Here is a 19,143-nt window from a genome sequence, read left to right as displayed (position 1 = left end):
AATTTTCAAAGATGCTAAACACCTCGGTGCTATCTTTATCCCATCTATTACTTCACACTTTCATCTTTATTAAAACATCCTCCTCATTTGCAAAGGCAGTACTAACAAAACATATTTGGATTTTCTTTGATTACACTTGCCAATATTTTTTCATACCCTCTATTTAGTTACCCAATCTCCCTTTTAAATTTCACTCCCACAGTTTCTAAAGATATCCAGATTTCCGGCGATTCCAATCTTTCCATTTTACCATTTTCCGATCAGCTTTCCATGTTTTATTTACCATATCCAACAGGAATCATCCATTTAAGTTGGAGAAGGACAGGATTTTGTTTTCTTTGTGAGTTTTGAATCTTTGGAATGTTCCATATCACAGATAGATCATTTTTTTGACCAAGGGTAGGTTAAGGTTTATGAAGAATAGACACGAACATGGATTTGAGGACCAGTTCAGAAAAGCCATGGTCGTTCTGAACTGTGAAGCAGGCTTGCAGGGACATGTTGGGGATTGCTCATGTACCTATGTCTTATATTCCTTTGAGAGGATGCATTAGTGTAGAGATAGTGACGAAAGGGAGAATCCCTGGTCCAGGAGCCCTTATGGTGGATGCATTAGTGTAGAGATAGGATAGTTCAGGGGCGGCACGGTGGCACAGCGGTAGAGCTGCTGCCTTACACAGTGCCAGAGACCTGGGTTCGATCCTGCCTACAGCTGCTTGTCTGTATGGAGTTGTCCGTTCTCCCCGTGACCTGCGTAGGTTTTCTCTGGGATCTCCTGTTTCCTCCTATGCTCCAAAGATGTACAGGTTTGTAGGTTAATTGGCTTGGTAAAATTATAAATTGTCCCTAGTGGGTGTAGGATAGTGTTAGTGTGCGGGGATCGCTGGTTGGCATGGACTCAGTAGGGCAAAGAATCTGTTACTGCACTGTATGTCTAAATTAAACATTAATAAATTGTAAAACTCAGTCAGAAAGCACAGTCATAGATACCTTGAGGCAATAAATGTGATTAAAATAAATATTTACGACCATGCTGATCAATCTGACGCGTACTCTATGATTTGAGTTGTATGAAAGCCCAATGCAGGAGCCAATGGTACAGATCAAAATGGACACTGGAGAAAGTTCACATCTGCTACCTTGTGTAAAATGTCCGAAATAACCAAGCAATCCTGCATCATTTAGGGGAATTACATGTGAAAGATGATGCAGGATCTTGTTGTTAAAGGAAAACCTTAAGCCAATTTCCCAGAGAAACCGGGAAAAACCTATGTGTTGACAGGGAGAACCTACAAACGCCGTACAGACAGCACATGCACTCAGAATCTAACCAAGGTCTTTGGCGCTGTAAGGCAGCAACTATACTGCTGCGCCACTAAGCCACTGCAGATCTTATAAGAAATGTTTAGGATAGCACCATGGCACAGCTGGTAAAGCTATTCCATCACGATCCCGATCTCAGATGCAGTTGGTGTGTAGATTGCACGCTCTCCCTGTGACTGCCTGTGGGTGTACCAGTTGACATAGACGATAGGAACATGAAAGCACAAGGATGGGCCCTTTGGCTCACCATGTCTATGCCGAACATAATGCCAAAACCATCTCTTATCTACCTGTGCATAATCCATATCCCTCCATTCCCTGCATATCATATGACTATCCAAAAGCCTTTTAAATGCCATTATTGTGTCTGCCTCAACCAACAATACTGACAATGTATTGTAGGCACTTACCACCCTCTATGTAAAAAAAAAAAGTTGTCTCCACATCTCCTTCAAATTTTTCCCCTCTCACCTTAAAGCTGTGCCCTCTAGTATTTATTTTTTCTATCTTGGTTGAAAGGTTCTAACTCTCTACGCTAGCTATGCCTTTCATAATTTTACATACAATACTTCTATCTGTTCTCCCCGTGACCTATGGCGTTCCAAAGAAAACAATCCAAGTCTGTGTAACCTCTCCCTGTAGCTAATACCCCCTAATCCAGGCAATATTCTTTCTTCTAAAGCCTGCACATCCTTCTTGTAACAGTGTGGCCAGAACTGCGCGTAATATTCCAGATGTAACCCAACTAATGTTCTTCCCACATCCCACAGACGTGTGAATTTTGAAGTAAATGGCCTCTGTAAAATTGCCCCTAGTGCATCGGGAGTGGATGCAAAAGTATAACTAGTGTGAACAGGTCGACATGGACTCGGCAGGTCGAAGGGCCTGTTTCCATGCTGTATGTTTCAATCAGTCAAAAAAACTTTTTAAAAAATCATCCAGTGGCCTATCTTTCAGATCTGTTTCCGTGGTGATATTTGCTAGGTTACAATTTCCTCAGCAATATGCTGCACATTCCAGTCACTGGTGATATTCTGTCAGGTTCCCTGTGACCAATGAAGCAACCCCAGGTCCATAACAACAGTGAGATATCTTTGATGTTAAAAAATGAACATTAAAGTCAACGGAGTTATGCCCAGAGGGAGGCAACATCAAAATACATGTCAGCAGGGTATATTTCCGATCCAGTCTCTGGCAACCAGACAGAAAGTCCCTTTATCCTGGGTTGGAACAGGCATTCCTCACATCTTGCGAGAAGATGGATTTTCACAAGTGATCTAATAATGGATCAAAAATTAGTCAGCTGTATGGTATATATTATGGAAATGGTAAGAAAGCAGCTACTTTAGCAGAATATTATTCTAACGTACATGAATTCTCATCCCATCACAGCTAAGGAATTGAAATATGCAATTAAGTAAATCTGAAATAAAAGCCACGTATCACTAATCTGATTATTAAATAAGTGAATCATCGTCACAAGTGTGGCACGGAGGCACAGTGGTAGAGCTACTGCCTAACGGCGCCAGAGACACGGGTTCAATCTTCACGATGGGTGCTGTCTGTATGGAGTTTGTACGTTCTTCCCATGACCGCATGGGTTTTCTCCGGTTTCCTCCCATACTCCAAAGACGTACAGGTTTGTTGGCTAATTGGCTTCAGTAAAAATTGTAAACTGTCTCTAGTGTGTGCATGATAGTATTAATGTGCGGGTATCACTGGTCAGCACGGACTCGGTGGGCCGAAGGGCCTGTTTCTGCACTGTATCTCTAAACTAAACTAAGTCATCTGATTCACTGAGGTTATCTCAGGAAGGAGTAATGCTGTCCTTACCTGATCTGGCCAGTTTCCGAAACCAGCCTGAAGTAATGTAGATAATGTTTAGTTTAGAGATACAGCGTGGAATAGGGCCTTTGGCCCACCAAGTGCTCTAGAAAATATATTGCATGGAAACCCATAATCTATTTCCTGTCATGTATGCGCAAGTGGACACTCTACCTTCTCCCTGTTTCATTCACTTACAAATGCTAAGCCTCCCTCATATGAAAGGATTCTTTACACCTGGCCTTGTGTATGCAATTGCGTGGGAGTCTTTCCATCCAAGCAAAGCCGTTATCTACCTCAATTATGTAGTCCGACCAGGCCCCAAATTATGAATGAAAAACACAAAGAAAGGGTAGGTACTGGAAATCTGAAATGAAGACAGAACATGCTGGAAACACTCAGCAGGTCAGGCAGAATCTGTAGACAGAGAAACAATTTGAGTCAAGGATATTTTTATCAGAACTGACAAAAAGTCACAGACTGAAACTCTAACTGTTATCCTTTCTATAAATACTGCCTGAGTTGATGAACACTTCCAGCATTTTCTATTTTAATTTCAAATTGCATTTAATTATCTTAAGTACCCACTTCGCCTTGGGCTTTTCAATCTCCAAGTGCTGAGTTCCCATCTTATCAAATGGCCAAAGTGCCTGAGTAGTTTGAGTGTTTTTATGAGGGTAATATTATTTAAAGGCAGTATTATTGCAAACCTGTTATATTAAACATTGCATTGCCAACTAAACAGAATCCAGTAATCCCGGGAGTTAACAACAAATAGGTTAATGCCACTGTTTCAGGTAACCTGCATCAAAGCTGCTCATTAAAAAAATCAATGCTAGCACTCCAGGATAATTGGTGAAAAGTCAGAGCAGGAGGGAGCTTTACTCCTGTAGATGGGCTAAGACTCACATGAAAGTAATTTTCACAAGGTTAAAGAAAATGCATATATTAAGCCACTGATCTGAACACATTATTGTTAGTCTTGTGGGGTAGGTCTTAGGCTGACTAACGTGCTCGCTATCCTCTGACTTTCACAAATGCTCAAAATCACTTGGGTCTGCTCAAAAATAAAGTATTAAAGTTTAACTGGTTAAAATCATTATAACAATTAAAAGATTATGTATACACATAAATGATATGTGTGTGTATGTATAAACGGTATGTATACAGACACACACACACCAGCCTATTCAGTACAAACGGCAATATGCCACATTCCGTATATATATATAAACACACGCACACATATATATATATACATAATTCCTTATCTCCAGGGATGCTGTCTGTCCCGCTGTTACTCCAGCATTTTGTGACTACCTTCTATATATATATATATATATATATATATATATATATATGAAAGGCAGAATTCGACAGCTAATTAGTCTAAATGTGTGCATATATATGCGTATACGTATACATACGTATGTGCGCACACACACATGTATTATATATATATATATATATATATATATATATATATATATAAAATATATATATATAATACGTGTGTGTGTGCGCACATACGTATGTATACGTATACGCATATATATGCACACATTTAGACTAATTAGCTGTCGAATTCTGCCTTTCATTTGAACGGGGCTGTCATACATGCATCTGTTAAACGTGATCCAAGTTCCTCAGCTTGTCTTCCCAGCCAGAGAGCTGGGACTGCTGCAAAAACCTGCACTGTCCTTTGGACTCCATATCTAGTTGATGAATCAGTTGATGCCACTGCTACCAACCTTGGCCTGGATCCAGCATTGGATGCTGGCAAATCCAGACAAGTCCTGGTCCAAGTGTGAAGGTATCGGGCTGAGAGCAACATGTGCGTCTGGTGGCAGGTGATAAGACCAGCCTATTCAGTACAAACGGCAACCTGCCACATTCCATTACCGCAAGCGAAGATTACCGCAGGGAACTGTATGAAGAAAGGTAGCCCATGGTATTTATTTGAACATGTCCTGGAGTTTTTGTGGATGAAGTCCTTCCATGTCGTTTGAAAATAGTTACTTGCAAGTACTGGGCAAAGAGCCCAGCTGCCCATTTCACTTTTGATTTGTTCTCAATTATGCAAAGCTCTTCCAGTGATTTAAGTCAATAGTCACTGCTGGAATCACAGTTTTATTACTGTCAATAATCCCTCAAATTGATGTGATAAACTCGCTTGCAATACAAAGCAGCACAGAGAGCTAATGCAACAACAGGCAAAGAGAGATCTGTTCCCAATTATATTGTATTAATCATCAACCGCTATAAATGCCAAACTAATTTTCCGCACAGTAAGATAAATTTAAAATTATGGGGAAAACTCCTGTACTGTATTACTGAAGAAACACTCCTGTATTAAAAGAAAACAAGCCATATTGCTCAGATCACGTCGCACAGATTGGTACATGTTTTGACTGAGAACAAGAAAAGGCATGCATTTACATAGTTAGCACAGAGACACAGTAGTAAAGTTGTTACCTCAGAACTCCATTGATTTGGGTTCAATCCTGATCGCCAGCTGTCAGTGTGGAGTTTTCATGTTCTTCCTTTGAGTAGGTAGGTTTCCTCCCGTGTTCCTAATGGGCCTGTCCCACTTACGCGATTTTTTTCGGCGACTTGCCGGCACCCGTCATAGGTTGTTGCAGGTCGCCGAAAAATTTCAACATTGTTGAAAATCTAGCGGTGACCAGAACAAGGTACGACTCTTTGGTTTCACCCCGCGACATGTTGCCGGGTGACGCCTGTATGGTCGTGAGTAGTCTCCTCAGTCGCTCAAAGAATTGTAGAGTCTTTCTGGTCGCTGCTGGATTTTCAACATGTTGAAATATTTTGGCGACCTGCAACGACCTATGACGGGTGCCGGCAGTCGCCGAAAAAGTCGCGTAAGCGGGACAGGCCCATAAGATATGTTAGTAAGTAAGTTGTTCCTCGTATGCAATGTTTGAGCAGTAGAATCTGATGGGAGTTTATGGGGGGGGATAAAGTGACTTTAGAATAAGATTAAGTAAATAGATGCTTAATGGTGGCCATAGACTCAATAGACTGTTTCTGTGTTCTTGATCTGAGGCAACTCGGTATTACAAATATCAAAGCATTTTTGAAGTGTTGAAAGAAAGCACAGCACTAATCGGTATGTTGGAAATTCGCTAGATCGAGAATGTTATAAATAGATAATAAGATATTAATGATGTTAATTGAAGGATGAATGTTGGTCACAGTGACTTTACTGCTGTTCTTTGAAATATTGTAATGAGATTTTTCACAGCCAATGTGAGAATGGAGAGGGCCTTGATTTAATATGTAATCTATAAAATGACTCCCTCTGTGTACCAGCTGATGTGTCAGCGTAGAATTCTCTGTGTAAATCTGTGCAGTGGGAGCAAGTCAGAAGCATGACTGCTATTAACAAAGCCATGACCAACCCACATTCATCATCTCTTGTCACTATGTAATTCAGTTTATCGTGGAAATACTGCAAATCCATGCACAATTTTGCCGTTAACAAATACAATTTTTAAATGTACTTTTTGATATTATGTAGACTCACTAGCAAGAATGAGATCTGTGATGCCTGTATTAATTAACATACTGTAACATTCAGTGGTATTTCTAAAGACCCCATGGATGCATAAGGATCTTCAATGTGCTGAGTTGGAGGGTCGGGCACACATTGCAGTTACTCCCTCAGAGTTTATATGGACTTTAGCAAGGTCTTTGACAAGATCCTGCATGTTAGGCTAGTCTGGAAGGTTAGATTGCATGGAATTCAAAATGAGCTCTTTAGTTGGATTCTCTGAAGAAGGGTTCCAACCCATCCTTTCTCTCCAGAGATGCTGCCTGACCCGCTGATTTACTCCAGCACTTGTGTCTATAGTTGGATTCAAAGTTGGCTTGGAGGAAGGAGTCAAAGGATAATTGTGGAAGATTGATTCTCTTAATCGAGGTCTGTAGAATGTCACAGGGGTCATTGCTGTTTGTTATATACACTGTACCTTAACAATTTCATAATTGATAAGTTCATAAGTTATAAGAGCAGAATTAGGCCATTGGGCCCATCAGGTCTACATTGCCAATCAATCATGGCTGATCAATCTTTGCCTCTCAGCTCCATGCTCCTGCCGTCTCTCCATAACTCCAGACACCCTTACTAATCAAGAATCTGTTCATCTCCACCTTAAATATTTGAATGGCTATATAGTTAACATTGTTAGTTAATTGGCAGTTGACACAAAATAAGTGTTATAGTGGACAGTGAGAAAGTGTATCTAAGTTTACATAATAAGAACTAGATCAGTTGGGAAGGCGGCTCAAGGAATGGCAAATGAGTTTTAACTTGACAAGTGTGAGATGTTGTACTTTGGAATGTCAGACCAGGGCAGGACTTAAGGGCCTGTCCCACTTTCGCGACCTTTTTTACTCGTGGACATTTTTCATCAGGCTAGAAAAACGCCCCGACCTACTTGATGCCACGAGTACCTACGACTAACATCACGGCCTGCTACAACCTACCTACAACCTCCTACGACCTTGTGACGACCATGCTGCGAGTATGAGTCAAGGGCAAACTCGGCAGAGGTCGTGAATTAGGTCGTGAAAGTGGGACAGACCCTTTACACAGCAAATGAGAGAGCCCTGGAGAGTGTTTCACCACAGAGAGATCTAGGATTGGGGACTGAGATTGACAGGGTAGTGAAGGTTTTTGGCATGCTTGACTTCATTGGGAAAGGTATTGAGTGCAAACGTTAGCACATCATGATGCAGCTGTACAAGTTGCGTGTGAGACCACACTTGGAGCACTGTTTACAGTTCTGATCACCCAGCTATAATGGAAGGCTATCTTGGTCCTGCCCACTTCCCTGACATCAGTCTGAAGAAGGGTCTCGACCCGAAACGTTCACCCATTCCTTCTATCCAGAGATGCTGCCTGTCCCGCTGAGTTACTCCAGCATTTTGTGTCTACCTTAGCTACAATGGAAGGTTGCTTTTTGGACTGGACACCTGTGACGAGTGGTGTGCCTCATGGATCGGTGCTGGCCCCATTGTTGTTTGTAGTTTATATCGATGATTTTGATGAGAATATACAAGTTTGCTGATAACACTAAAGTAGGTGGTATTGTAGACAGTGAAGATGGTTATTAGAAATTACAACAGGATCTTGATCAGCTGGGCATGTGGGCTGAGGAATGGTTGATGGAATTTAATACAGATAAGTGCGAGGTGCTGCATTTTGAGTGGTCAAATCAAGGCAGGACTTTCACAGTGAATAGCAGGGCCAAGGGGAATGTTGTAGAGTGGAGGGATCTATGAGTGCAGGTAAATAGTTCCCTGTTGGACAAAGGTAATAATAATAATAATGGATGGGATTTATATAGCGCCTTTCTAATACTCAAGGCGCTTTACATCGCATTATTCATTCACTCCTCAGTCACACTCGGTGGTGGTAAGCTACTTCTGTAGCCACAGCTGCCCTGGGGCAGACTGACGGAAGCGTGGCTGCCAATCTGCGCCTACGGCCCCTCCGACCACCACCAATCACTCACACACATTCACACACAGGCAAAGGTGGGTGAAGTGTCTTTCCCAAGGACACAACGACAGTATGCACTCCAAGCGGGATTCGAACCGGCTACCTTCCGGTTGCCAGCCGAACACTTAGCCCATTGTGCCATCTGTCGTCCCAAAGGTAGGTAGGGTGGTTAAAAAAATGTTTTGGTACGTTGGACTTCATCGGTCAGGGTATTGAGTATAGAAGTTGGGATGTTATGTTACAGTTGTACAGATGTTGGTGAGGCCATGTTTTAAGTAACGTGTTCAGTTTTGGTCAGTAATATCTTTGTGATTGATTGATGATTGTTCATCAGATTTCACATTGAAAGATAGGACTGCTTCAACCTCCATCTTTGTTTGAAGCTAATGAACAAGCTTTCAATTATGGTTTTGGCCAAAACTGAGACCCTGGGCCCAGAGTTTATTTATTTTTTGTTAACATTAGAAAATCCATACATTTCTAATCGTAAGAATATGCAGCTTTGATACATGTGAATGGAATTTGTCACTTTCGGCTGATATATCATGGCTGATCTATCTTTCCCTCTCACTACCTGTAATCTGTGCACTGTCGTGGGTCATAAGATCATATGTGATCGGAGCAGAATTATGTCATTCGACCCATCAAGTCTACTCCGCCTTTCAATCATGGCTGAACTATCTCTTCCTCTTAACTCCATTCTCCTGCCTTGTCCCCAGAACCCCTGACACCCTTACTAATCAAGAGTTTGTCAATCTCCGCCTCAAAAATATCCATTGACTTTGCCTCCACAGCCAGCTGTGGAAATAAATTCCACAGATTCACCACCCTGACTAAAGAAATTTCTCCTCATCTCCTTTCTAAAGATGCGTACTTTTATTCTGAGACTGTGGCCTCTGGTCCTAGCCCCTCCCACTAGTGCAAACATCTTCTCCACATTCACTCTATCCAGGCCTTTCTCTCTTCTTCCAGGCTATTCATCAGAACAACATGCAGAACTGCTATTGCTGACAATGTATCATCTATATACTATTACTAAAACTCTCATCTTGACCACTTCTGGTCTACGTTGTATGTAAATTTGCGCGAAAACGCTACCTTATATCGCTAGGATTACTCGCCACCTTACTCACCGTTCTCCTCTGCTCCAAGCCACCAAGTTTTGTTCCGATCGGTGGAAGATTACAAAAGTAATGAAGGTTTAAAAAAATCGTGAGATCAGGAGACTGGTCTTCTCGCCTGTCAGTCACAAAGAAGGTAACGCCCCTTCCAGCACCCGTTGGAGAATAAATTCCCGGAGGCGGGGCTGAGTCCGTGAGCACGTCCAGAAGCCGCTGCCCGTTCACAAGCCGCCGCCCGTCTACAAGCCGCCGCCCGTCTACAAGCCGCCGAGAATAAAGCTGAAGAAGTGTGTGGGTGTGGGCTGTGTTCTGCGGGCGGGGGCTGTGATGGCGACAGGCACTGGGGATGGGAGCAGCTGAGTGAGTCCAGAGCCGGGTCCTGGAGCCAGGAGTGTGGTCGGAGCCAGGGCCGGGAAATGGTGAGCCCACACTCCCCCCTCCCACCCCGTCCCTCCCCTACACCCCCTCCCCTACACTCCCCTCTCCCCTACTCACCCCTCCCCTTCACCCCCCTCCCCCACACCCCCCTCTCCCCCACACCTCCCTCCCCCACAACCCCCTTCCCCTCCACCTCCCCCTCCCCTACACCCCCCTCCCGCACAACCCCCCCCCCCCCCCACACCTCCCTCCCCCAGATGTGGTAACCACTGGCAAAGCCGTTTATTGCCCATCCGTATTTTCTCTCGAACTGAATTGTGCCATCGCATACTCGAGAGTCATTTATTTATTCATACGACAGATGTGGATATGACTGGCAAGGCCATTTATTGCTCACCACAAATTAATTTCTCTGAACTGAGTTGATTCCTCAGCTATTTCAGAAGCCAGCCACGCCACAGTGTGTGTGGACTCACCTATGGGACAGATCAAGTAAAGATTGATTTCCTTCCCTCAAAGAACCAGTTGGGTTTTCACAACAATTAGTACTTTAACGGTCATCATCACCACTGATATTGTTTATTTTCTAGATTTACTTACAATCACAATAGGATTTAATTCATGTCTTTAGATTAGATGGAATGCCTCGTACCCCTTATATCAGCAGATTTGTTCATTTAATAATAATAATAATAATAATATCTTTTATTGTCATTGCACGTCAGTGCAACGAGATTTAGTATGCAGCTTCCAACCGATGAAAAAGAAAAGTAAAATAAATAAATAAGCTGTGTGTCGTGACCATCCGAGGGAGACAGTCCAGGGGGGATGGGGGGCACTCAGCAGGGCCGGTTCAGAGCCGCTATAGCTCTTGGAATAAAGCTGTTTCTGAGTCTGGAGGTTCGGGCGTAGAAGGCCTTGTAACGTCTGCCGGAGGGAAGTAGTTCGAACAGACCGTTACAGGGGTGTGATGAGTCTTTATGGATGCTGACGGCCTTCCTGAGGCACCGTGTGTGGTAGATGCCCTCCAAGGCTGGTAGCTCTGTCCCAATGATCCTCTGCGCTCTGTGGACGACGCGCTGAAGAGCTCTCCTCTCCGCCTCCGTGCAGCTGAGATACCACACAGAGATGCCATACGTTAGTATGCTCTCTGTGGTGCAGCGGTAAAACGTTGTCAGCAGCTGTTGGGGCAGACCAGTCTTTTTTAATGTCCTCAGGAAGAACAGTCGTTGCTGTGCCTTCTTGACCAGCACAGCGGTGTTGGTGGACCATGTGAGGTCCTCTGAAATGTGAGTGCCCATAAACTTAAAGCTGGACACTCTCTCCACACTGTCCCCGTAAATGGAGATTGGGGCGTATTCTCCATTATGGGACCTCCTGAAGTCAATAATCAGCTCCTTGGTCTTGGAGGTGTTTAGTGACAAGTTGTTACGTGTGCACCAGTCCGCCAGGTTCTGCACCTCCGCCCTGTATTTTGTTTCATCACCGTCGGTGATCAGCCCAATCACTGTTGTGTCATCTGCAAACTTCACGATGGTGTTGGTGTCGAATGCAGGAACACAGTCGTGAGTGAAGAGGGAGTAGAGCATGGGGCTTAGTACACAGCCCTGTGGTGTGCCGGTGCTCAGGGTGATAGTGGAGGACAGGTGCGGGCCCAGTCTCACGTCCTGCGGTCGCTCCGTCCCAGTCTCACTGCCTGCTATTCCTTGCGCAGTAATGTGAAATCTGTCCTAAAGAACTGGCAGGCTATTTTACATCTCAACTCATTTCTACTCCCATTGACCTCATTAACTTGTTCCTCCTGGGTCCACGGTACAGGCTTTTTATCTAAGTCAAGAACATATCTTTGGATGGTGGCCATGGAGGAGGAATCTTGAGCATGCCTGGTCCAAAGCCTAGTTACTTCATGAGGGAGCCAATTTGTCAATGTGGTCCTTTAATAGCCGTGTAGGAAACGTGTTTGTCCTAGATAAATTTGCTTACATCTGGAGTTTCAATTCATATATTCTGGGTCAAGATGGATACGGAGAAGATGATAGATGAAAGCATCTAACAAAAAACTAAGTCGTGAGCTTTGCTTCATTTGCTGTTTGGTCATACATCACAAGGGATTTTTAGTTAGTGAGTTGTGATCATCAGTCGATGGACGAGCGGAAAAGAGCCCCTTGAATAGAAATGCCTGAAATGCTTTTTAACCATGAGGGGGAAGTAACTACATAACATACAGAGTACCATTTTATATTTGCAAATGGGCAAATTAGCACTTGAGATTTGGTACCAAATGAGCTTTACCAAATGAGCGTTACCAAATGAGCAGTCGGTGGGGGCGCTGCTAGACGGCTGCCCTGCCAGCAGCGTGTTCGTTATTTCTACTTTTTTTGTTTTTTTTAGTGTGTCCAAAAGTAGTTTTAGTGTCTCTCGGTGTGTCTTGTGAGGGGGGGAAAGGGGGGGAACCGCTTTCGGTCGCCTCCTCCACGGAGAGGCGACTTTTTCCATGTCGTCTCCCTTGCGGCATAACACCATGGATTGGAGCGGCCTTTCCCGGAGTCGGGCCCGGAGTTTCAGCAGCGGGCGTAGCATGGACTTTTCATCGCGGAGCAGGCAAGCCCTTGCCGGGGGTCGCCACAGGGGAGTGCTCTGATCGCTGGCCTGCGGACTGTTACATCCTGAAGCCGCGGTCTGTGGAGCTTCTAGCCGCGGGTGTGACGTCCAGAGCCCCGTCCAGGGATCCCCGGAGAAGAGCTCTGACCACGGCCCGCGGCCTATAACATCCTGAAGCCGCGGTCTACGGAGCTTCTAGCCACGGGCGCGGCATGGACTTACCTTCTGGAGCGGGATCCCTCACCAGGGATAGCCAGAGAAGAGCTCCGACCGCCGGCCTGCAGCCACGGTCTCCAGTAAGAAAGCGCCGATTCGGGACCTCCAAGCCGTGGGGTGTGTTCGACCATCCCGACGAGAGGGCCTGTACATCCGGCCGTCCGTAGAGGCGAATGCGGAGGTTTATGGCCCCGACCACGGGTGAACAATGGAGGAGGACTGACTGTACTTTGTGCCTTCCACCACAGTGAAGAATGCTGTGGTGGATGTTTGTGTTAAATTTTATTGTGTATTGTGCATTCTTTTTAAATTGTACCGCTGGTGGCAAATTCATTTCACTGTACTTATATGTGTACATGACGAATAAAATTGACTATGACTATTGACTATTTAAAACACCAGAGTTTATACGTAACTTTACGCTTTCACAGGCTTTTCCTCTCATTGCAACGTGTAGCTATCTGTTGGAAGAGCAGAACCCACAGATTGTGGTGACCTTTGCTCACGTATGATGGTTATCTTTACCTACTCACCACCTACCAGAAATTTCAGAGAGCACGGAGAAGATAGCAGAGACCTGACCCATGCATTTGAAGTAATGTCGCCATTTTACTGTTTCCATCCATCTCATAAATGCTAAGTAATCAGACCAGAATAAAGCATGTCAAGGGCAAAGAGAGGCTAAATAATCTTGCAGCCTCATTGCAGTCCAAGGTCCTCCCAAAGCTGCTTTCTCAGAAAGCCACATTTAAGAATGTTACCTGTTTTCTTACCTTATATAGGTTCATAAGTGAGAGAAGCAGAATTAAGCCATTCAGCCCATCAAGTCTACACCGCCCATTCAAACATGGCTGATCGAAAGCAGGAACGGGGTACTGATTTTGGAACCATGATCATATTGAATGGCGGTGCTGGCTCGAAGGGCCGAATGGCCTACTCCTGCACATATTGTCTATGTTTCTATGTTTCAACCCCATTCTCCTGCCTTCTCCCCCAAACCCCTGACACCCATACTAATCAAGAATCTATCTATCTCTACCTTAAGGATATTAATTGATGGTCTCCACAGCCTTCCATGGATTATATCCATGTGCATGTTCTTGTTTGACCAATAAAATAAAACTTGTATTTTTCATGAAGTACTAAATGTTAGTCCAAAATATTGTGAACAGTTTTGTTTCAGTTTTCAGAGGCATTCATAAACTATAAGGTGTGAGGGGGAAATGTGGTGCCATGGTAGAGTTGCTGCCTTACAGCACCAGATACCCAGATTCAATCCTAACTACCGGCACTGTCTGAACGCAGTTTGTACAAGCTCCCTGTGTCCGCACGGGTTTTCACCAGGGGTTTTGGCTTCCTCTCACATTCAGAAGACGTGCAGGTTTGTAGGTTAATTGGCTTCCGTGAATTGTCCCTGGTGCGTTGGATAGAACTGGGGGTATGGGTGATCGCTGGTCAGCATGGATTCGGTGGGCCGAAGGGTCTGTTTCCATGCTGTATTTCTAAACCAAAAACTAATGTGTGGGATATTTTCTTTACACAGAGAGTTGCGGGGGCCTGGAATACATTGCCAGGAGTGGTGGTGGAGGCAGATAAAATAGTGACATTGAGGTATTTTGTTAGGCAAATAGAAGTGCAGGGGATAGAGGGATATGGATCATATACAGGCAAATGATCTGTTTAACTTGGCATCATGTTCAGAACAAGCATTGTGGGCCTGATCCAGTACTGTTTTATTATATGTTCTATGCACATTTAAAGCTGTCTTACAGCTAACGCAGTTGGGATACAACTTAACAACATGTCAAATCCTTCCTGTGTGCCTAACAGTCAGTGAAATCTTGCAATTCTCAATGTCAGAAACAGCTTATTTGAGCAACACAGAACAATGGAGCCTTAAAGGATGGGTTTAATGTTTATTGAGCAGTGATAATTTGTTGCCATCTGCCTACATTAGGGTTAATGTACATTAGCAATTTAACTTATCCATCAGAACATCTCTGGAATGTGAAGGGAATCCACATGCACAGTCCACACAACCACGCCGGAGGTCAGGATTGAACCTACGATGCTCAACCTCTTTCCCCACTGCCCAAAATATATTGTTGAGAGAGAGTTGTTTAATGTGGCATTCTGTTGTGTATCAGCATGTCAGAAGTAGCATGTATCAGAAGCCTATCAAGAGTAACTGTATCCGCTCCTGTACCATAAAGAACATGCCAATAAAGGAGTAGCATGTTGCAAAGAATATTATCTTAGTAAATATGTCATATCAGCAGGGCATCATATCGGGATTGTTGACTTGGCTGTTGACTTGGAAGCATTATAATTTTGCAGAAATTCAGATAAAAAATAATCAAAGGCCAAAGCACATTAAGTGGATGACAATTATTGCGCTAATGGTTAATCTGGGTGTAAAACCTAGGATAAATGGTGTCCTTTAGGTCACCGGTGCTTAAATAGAGTTTGGCATTATGGAAGCATGTTATTTAAGATTTTTTCCCTATTTTGTTTCCTCCAGTCCTGGTGAATGACTCAACCACTAAAGCACTGACAGCCTTGAGATTGAACATGAAAGTTAAAGCCAGTATCTGCGCAGAACAAAAGGACAACCAGGATGATCTCCAGTGCTCTGGAAGAGGACAGTGTGTCACCAAAACATCTGAGGTGAGTTGGAATTCCTTTGTGCCACGCTAAGTCACTGCAATTAGATTGTTGCAGTACCTTGGGTGCAAAATCATGAGAGGAATAGATTGGGTCTCTTGCCCAGTGTAGGTGAATCGAGGATAAAAGGTTTAAGGTGAAAGGGAAAAGATGTCATAGGAATGTGAGGGGTAACTTTTTCACACAAAGGGCGGTGAGTGTATGGAACAAGCTGCCAGAGGAGGTAGTTGAGGCAGGGACTATCCCAACGTTTAAGAAACAGTTAGACGGGTACATGGATAGGACAGGTTTGGTGGGATATGAACCAAACATGGGCAGGTGGGACTAGTGTGGCTGGGACATATTGGCCGGTGTGGGCAAGTTGGGCTGAAGGGCCTGTTTCCACACTGTATCACTCTATGACAAAGGAAGATCCAGGAGATCCTGGATGAGCCATTTGTGTTCATCCTATTCATGCACGCCTCACTGTGGCTCACTTGATTTCTCTTCCCACCCAGCATTCCCCATTGCTCACTTTCAATGGTCTCCCCCTTAGCACATATATTATTATCATTATTATCCTCCTCAATCTTGCGAGTTAAATGCTGGAATTTAAATTTCATCACTCTTCTTGAGTTGGTTGTAGATTACTGGGAGGTATAACCATATAACAATTACAGCACGGAAACAGGCCATCTCGACCCTTCTAGTCCGTGCCGAACACGTATTCTCCCCATGTCCCATATACCTGCGCTCAGACCATAACCCTCCATTCCTTTCCCGTCCTTATAACTATCCAGGTAAAGTCAGAGGGAGCCATGCCCTTGCTATGACGGGCCCTACCCATGACGTGCCCTACCCACGACATATCCTACCCACAACTTGCTCTTGCCACGACAGGCCCTACCTACGACGTGCCATACTCATGAAATGCCCTTGCTACCACATGCCCTACCCACGACTTGCCCTTGCTACAACATGCCTTACCAACACCGTGCCCTTGCTACGACATACCCTAAGCAAGACTTGCCCTGCCCACGACATGCCCTTCCCTCTCTCTATCCATATCTCTCCCTCGCATTGATTCAGTCACACTTTCACATTCTTCCATTTTGTCACCAGTTCATACTCCTATTCTTTTGCTAATATTCCATTTGACAAGCATTACCTCTGAATTTTCCCTATACATAACTTGAATTACCTTCACTTCCCTTTTCTTGTCAAATGTAAACACATGTTTTGACATAGCAGCAAACCAACAAAATTGTGTTTACATAAATTCCATCATTCCTCCCTTGAAATCAATTCAGAATGCTGTTAAATTATAATTTCAGAAACATTATTTGAAGTATTTTGAAAAGCATTGAAATAATGGATATTTATTCAAGCTCTGATTTACTGCACCTTATTCAATCCATGTTTTGGCATTATAATGCAAAATAGGTGACAGCCTCATGAACTATTCTGCTTTCATTTGCAAAATGAAAAAGATGGAAATGCCCACGTTGAAAGAATCTAGTTTAGCTACCAATCCCTACCCGTAAACTGAATTTGGATGCATCATTCAGAAATCTTACCCTGGAGACACAAGAGATTGCAGATGTTGTCAACAATCTATCTGTGGGTTGAAATCAGCAAGTCGAGCAGCTGAGTTACTTTTAACAGATTGTTAGAAACCTTATATCCTATAAGATGCTACAGATTTTTATCACTTTCAATGAGATACCACCACCAGACATGTCTTCCATTCTCCTCCCTTTTCATCATTGCAATAGGCCTATTCGTTCTGTGACCCACTGATAAGACATAGGAGCAGAGTTAAGCCATTTGGTCCATTGAGTCTTCTCCACCATTCGATCATGGCTGATCTATTTTATCCCTCCCCCCCTCTTTCCCATTCTCCAGGCTTCTCTGATCCACCCTTCAATCTCTACCAACTGCTCTCCTTATGGCACAGCAGAGAATTAGATTGTTTGGGAAAAAAGCTTTGCTTTGTTTCTCCAATATATGGAGACCGAAATATTTATTCTCCATATTTCCTCTCTAAATTCTTTTGACCTACAACTAGTGAAGGTGCTTGTATTTTTGTTCCTTTTCCTGTATCAAGAAGATCATGAGTCCATAATGTGAGGCACAGGGAACTGCAGATGTTGGAATCTTGAGCAAGTGCTGGAGTAACTCAGTGGATCAGGCAGCATCAGCGGAGGGAATGGACGGGCAATGTTTTGGATTCGGACCCTTCAGCAGGCTCCAAACTGAAGAAGGATCCTGACCCGAAAAGTTGCCTGAACATTCCTTCCACAGATGCTGCCTGACCCACTGAGTTTCTCCACCACTTTTTTTCTTTGCGTTCACGATGTGAGCCTGCCTTTCCTTATCACAAATCCCAAGCTACCTGCTCTGTCACTCCGCACTGACTGCTCCACTTTCTGGCAGAAAATGCAGCTGATGACAACGATTCATCATGTAATTGGTATTGTCAGAGTATGCTATTCTGTTTTCAAACCCATCCAGTTGTACTCTTATATTTAGTTAATTGGGTAAATTGGGGAAAGCAACCTACTGACTTTTGGCCTTTTTAACAATGAGAAGTTTGGTGCATTGTCAATGTACTGCAGCATCTATGACTTGAACCAAGAAAAGGCTCTGCTAAATCTTCTGTGATAAGTTATTGCAGAAATTGGAAGAAACATACTGCAATCCATTTAGTTATACTGGTGCTGCTATTTATAATGTGTCGCTTGAAGATCTGTGCAGTCAATTTTTCCGATTTATTGCTGAGACAAGCAGTTTGGAATTATGGCTCAAAACATTTGGTCATCATTTTGTACTCTGCTTTTGGCTGCTAAAAGTAGGACAAACGAAAGATTTTCTTTTTTTATTTCTGCTGTTAGAGGCTCCTTTGAGGTACATAGACCAGAATAAATGACACTCTAAATCCTGGTGCTATATTATGTTGGATGCCACAGCAGGTCTGGCCAGCAGCAGCTCAGAGCGGAGGTAGACAATGCAGTTCCTCCTTAATCAGCTCAGAGCTGATGTATCTTGTGCAGCAAAGACTTTTGCAAAGGGGATCTTGGAGTGAGGTCCAATGAGTGATTCAAAATGGACTGGATTTTGAATCTATTGTCTATTGTCTGGCCCGTCCCCATACACCCATCACTACCTGCAATGTGATAGGAGCAGAATTATGTCATTCGGCCCATCAAGTTTACTCTGCCATTCAATCATGGTTGATCTATCTCTTCCTCTTAACTCAATTCTCCTGCCTTCTCCCCATTACCCCTGACACCCATACTAATCAAGAAGCTATCTATCTCCGCCTTAAAAATATCCATTGACTCGGCCTCCACCGCCTTCTGTGGCAGTGAATTCCACAGATTCACCACCCTCTGACCACAGAAATTCCTCCTCACCTTCCTAAAGGAAAGTCCTTTAATTCTGAGGCTATGACTAGTCCTAGACTCTCCCACTAGTGGAAACATCCTCTCCACGTCCACACTGTCCAGGCTT

At 43.8% G+C, this 19,143-nt stretch overlaps 1 protein-coding gene across 1 annotated transcript in view; it reads left to right on the top strand.

Moving 5' to 3' along the window:
• dner (delta/notch like EGF repeat containing) overlaps positions 1-19,143 on the top strand; it is a 231,198-nt gene that overhangs the window by 130,705 nt on the left and 81,350 nt on the right. The window contains exon 5 of the mRNA XM_033031924.1: positions 15,509-15,654. Coding sequence (XP_032887815.1) covers positions 15,509-15,654 — 146 coding nt within the window. The remainder of the gene's footprint in view (positions 1-15,508; positions 15,655-19,143) is intronic.

The sequence above is a fragment of the Amblyraja radiata genome, chromosome 13 (genome assembly GCF_010909765.2).
Source record: "Amblyraja radiata isolate CabotCenter1 chromosome 13, sAmbRad1.1.pri, whole genome shotgun sequence".
Taxonomy (NCBI): Eukaryota; Metazoa; Chordata; class Chondrichthyes; order Rajiformes; family Rajidae; genus Amblyraja; species Amblyraja radiata.
The sequence above is the reverse complement of the archived record's forward strand: the minus strand, read 5'-3'. Positions and strand labels throughout refer to the sequence as shown.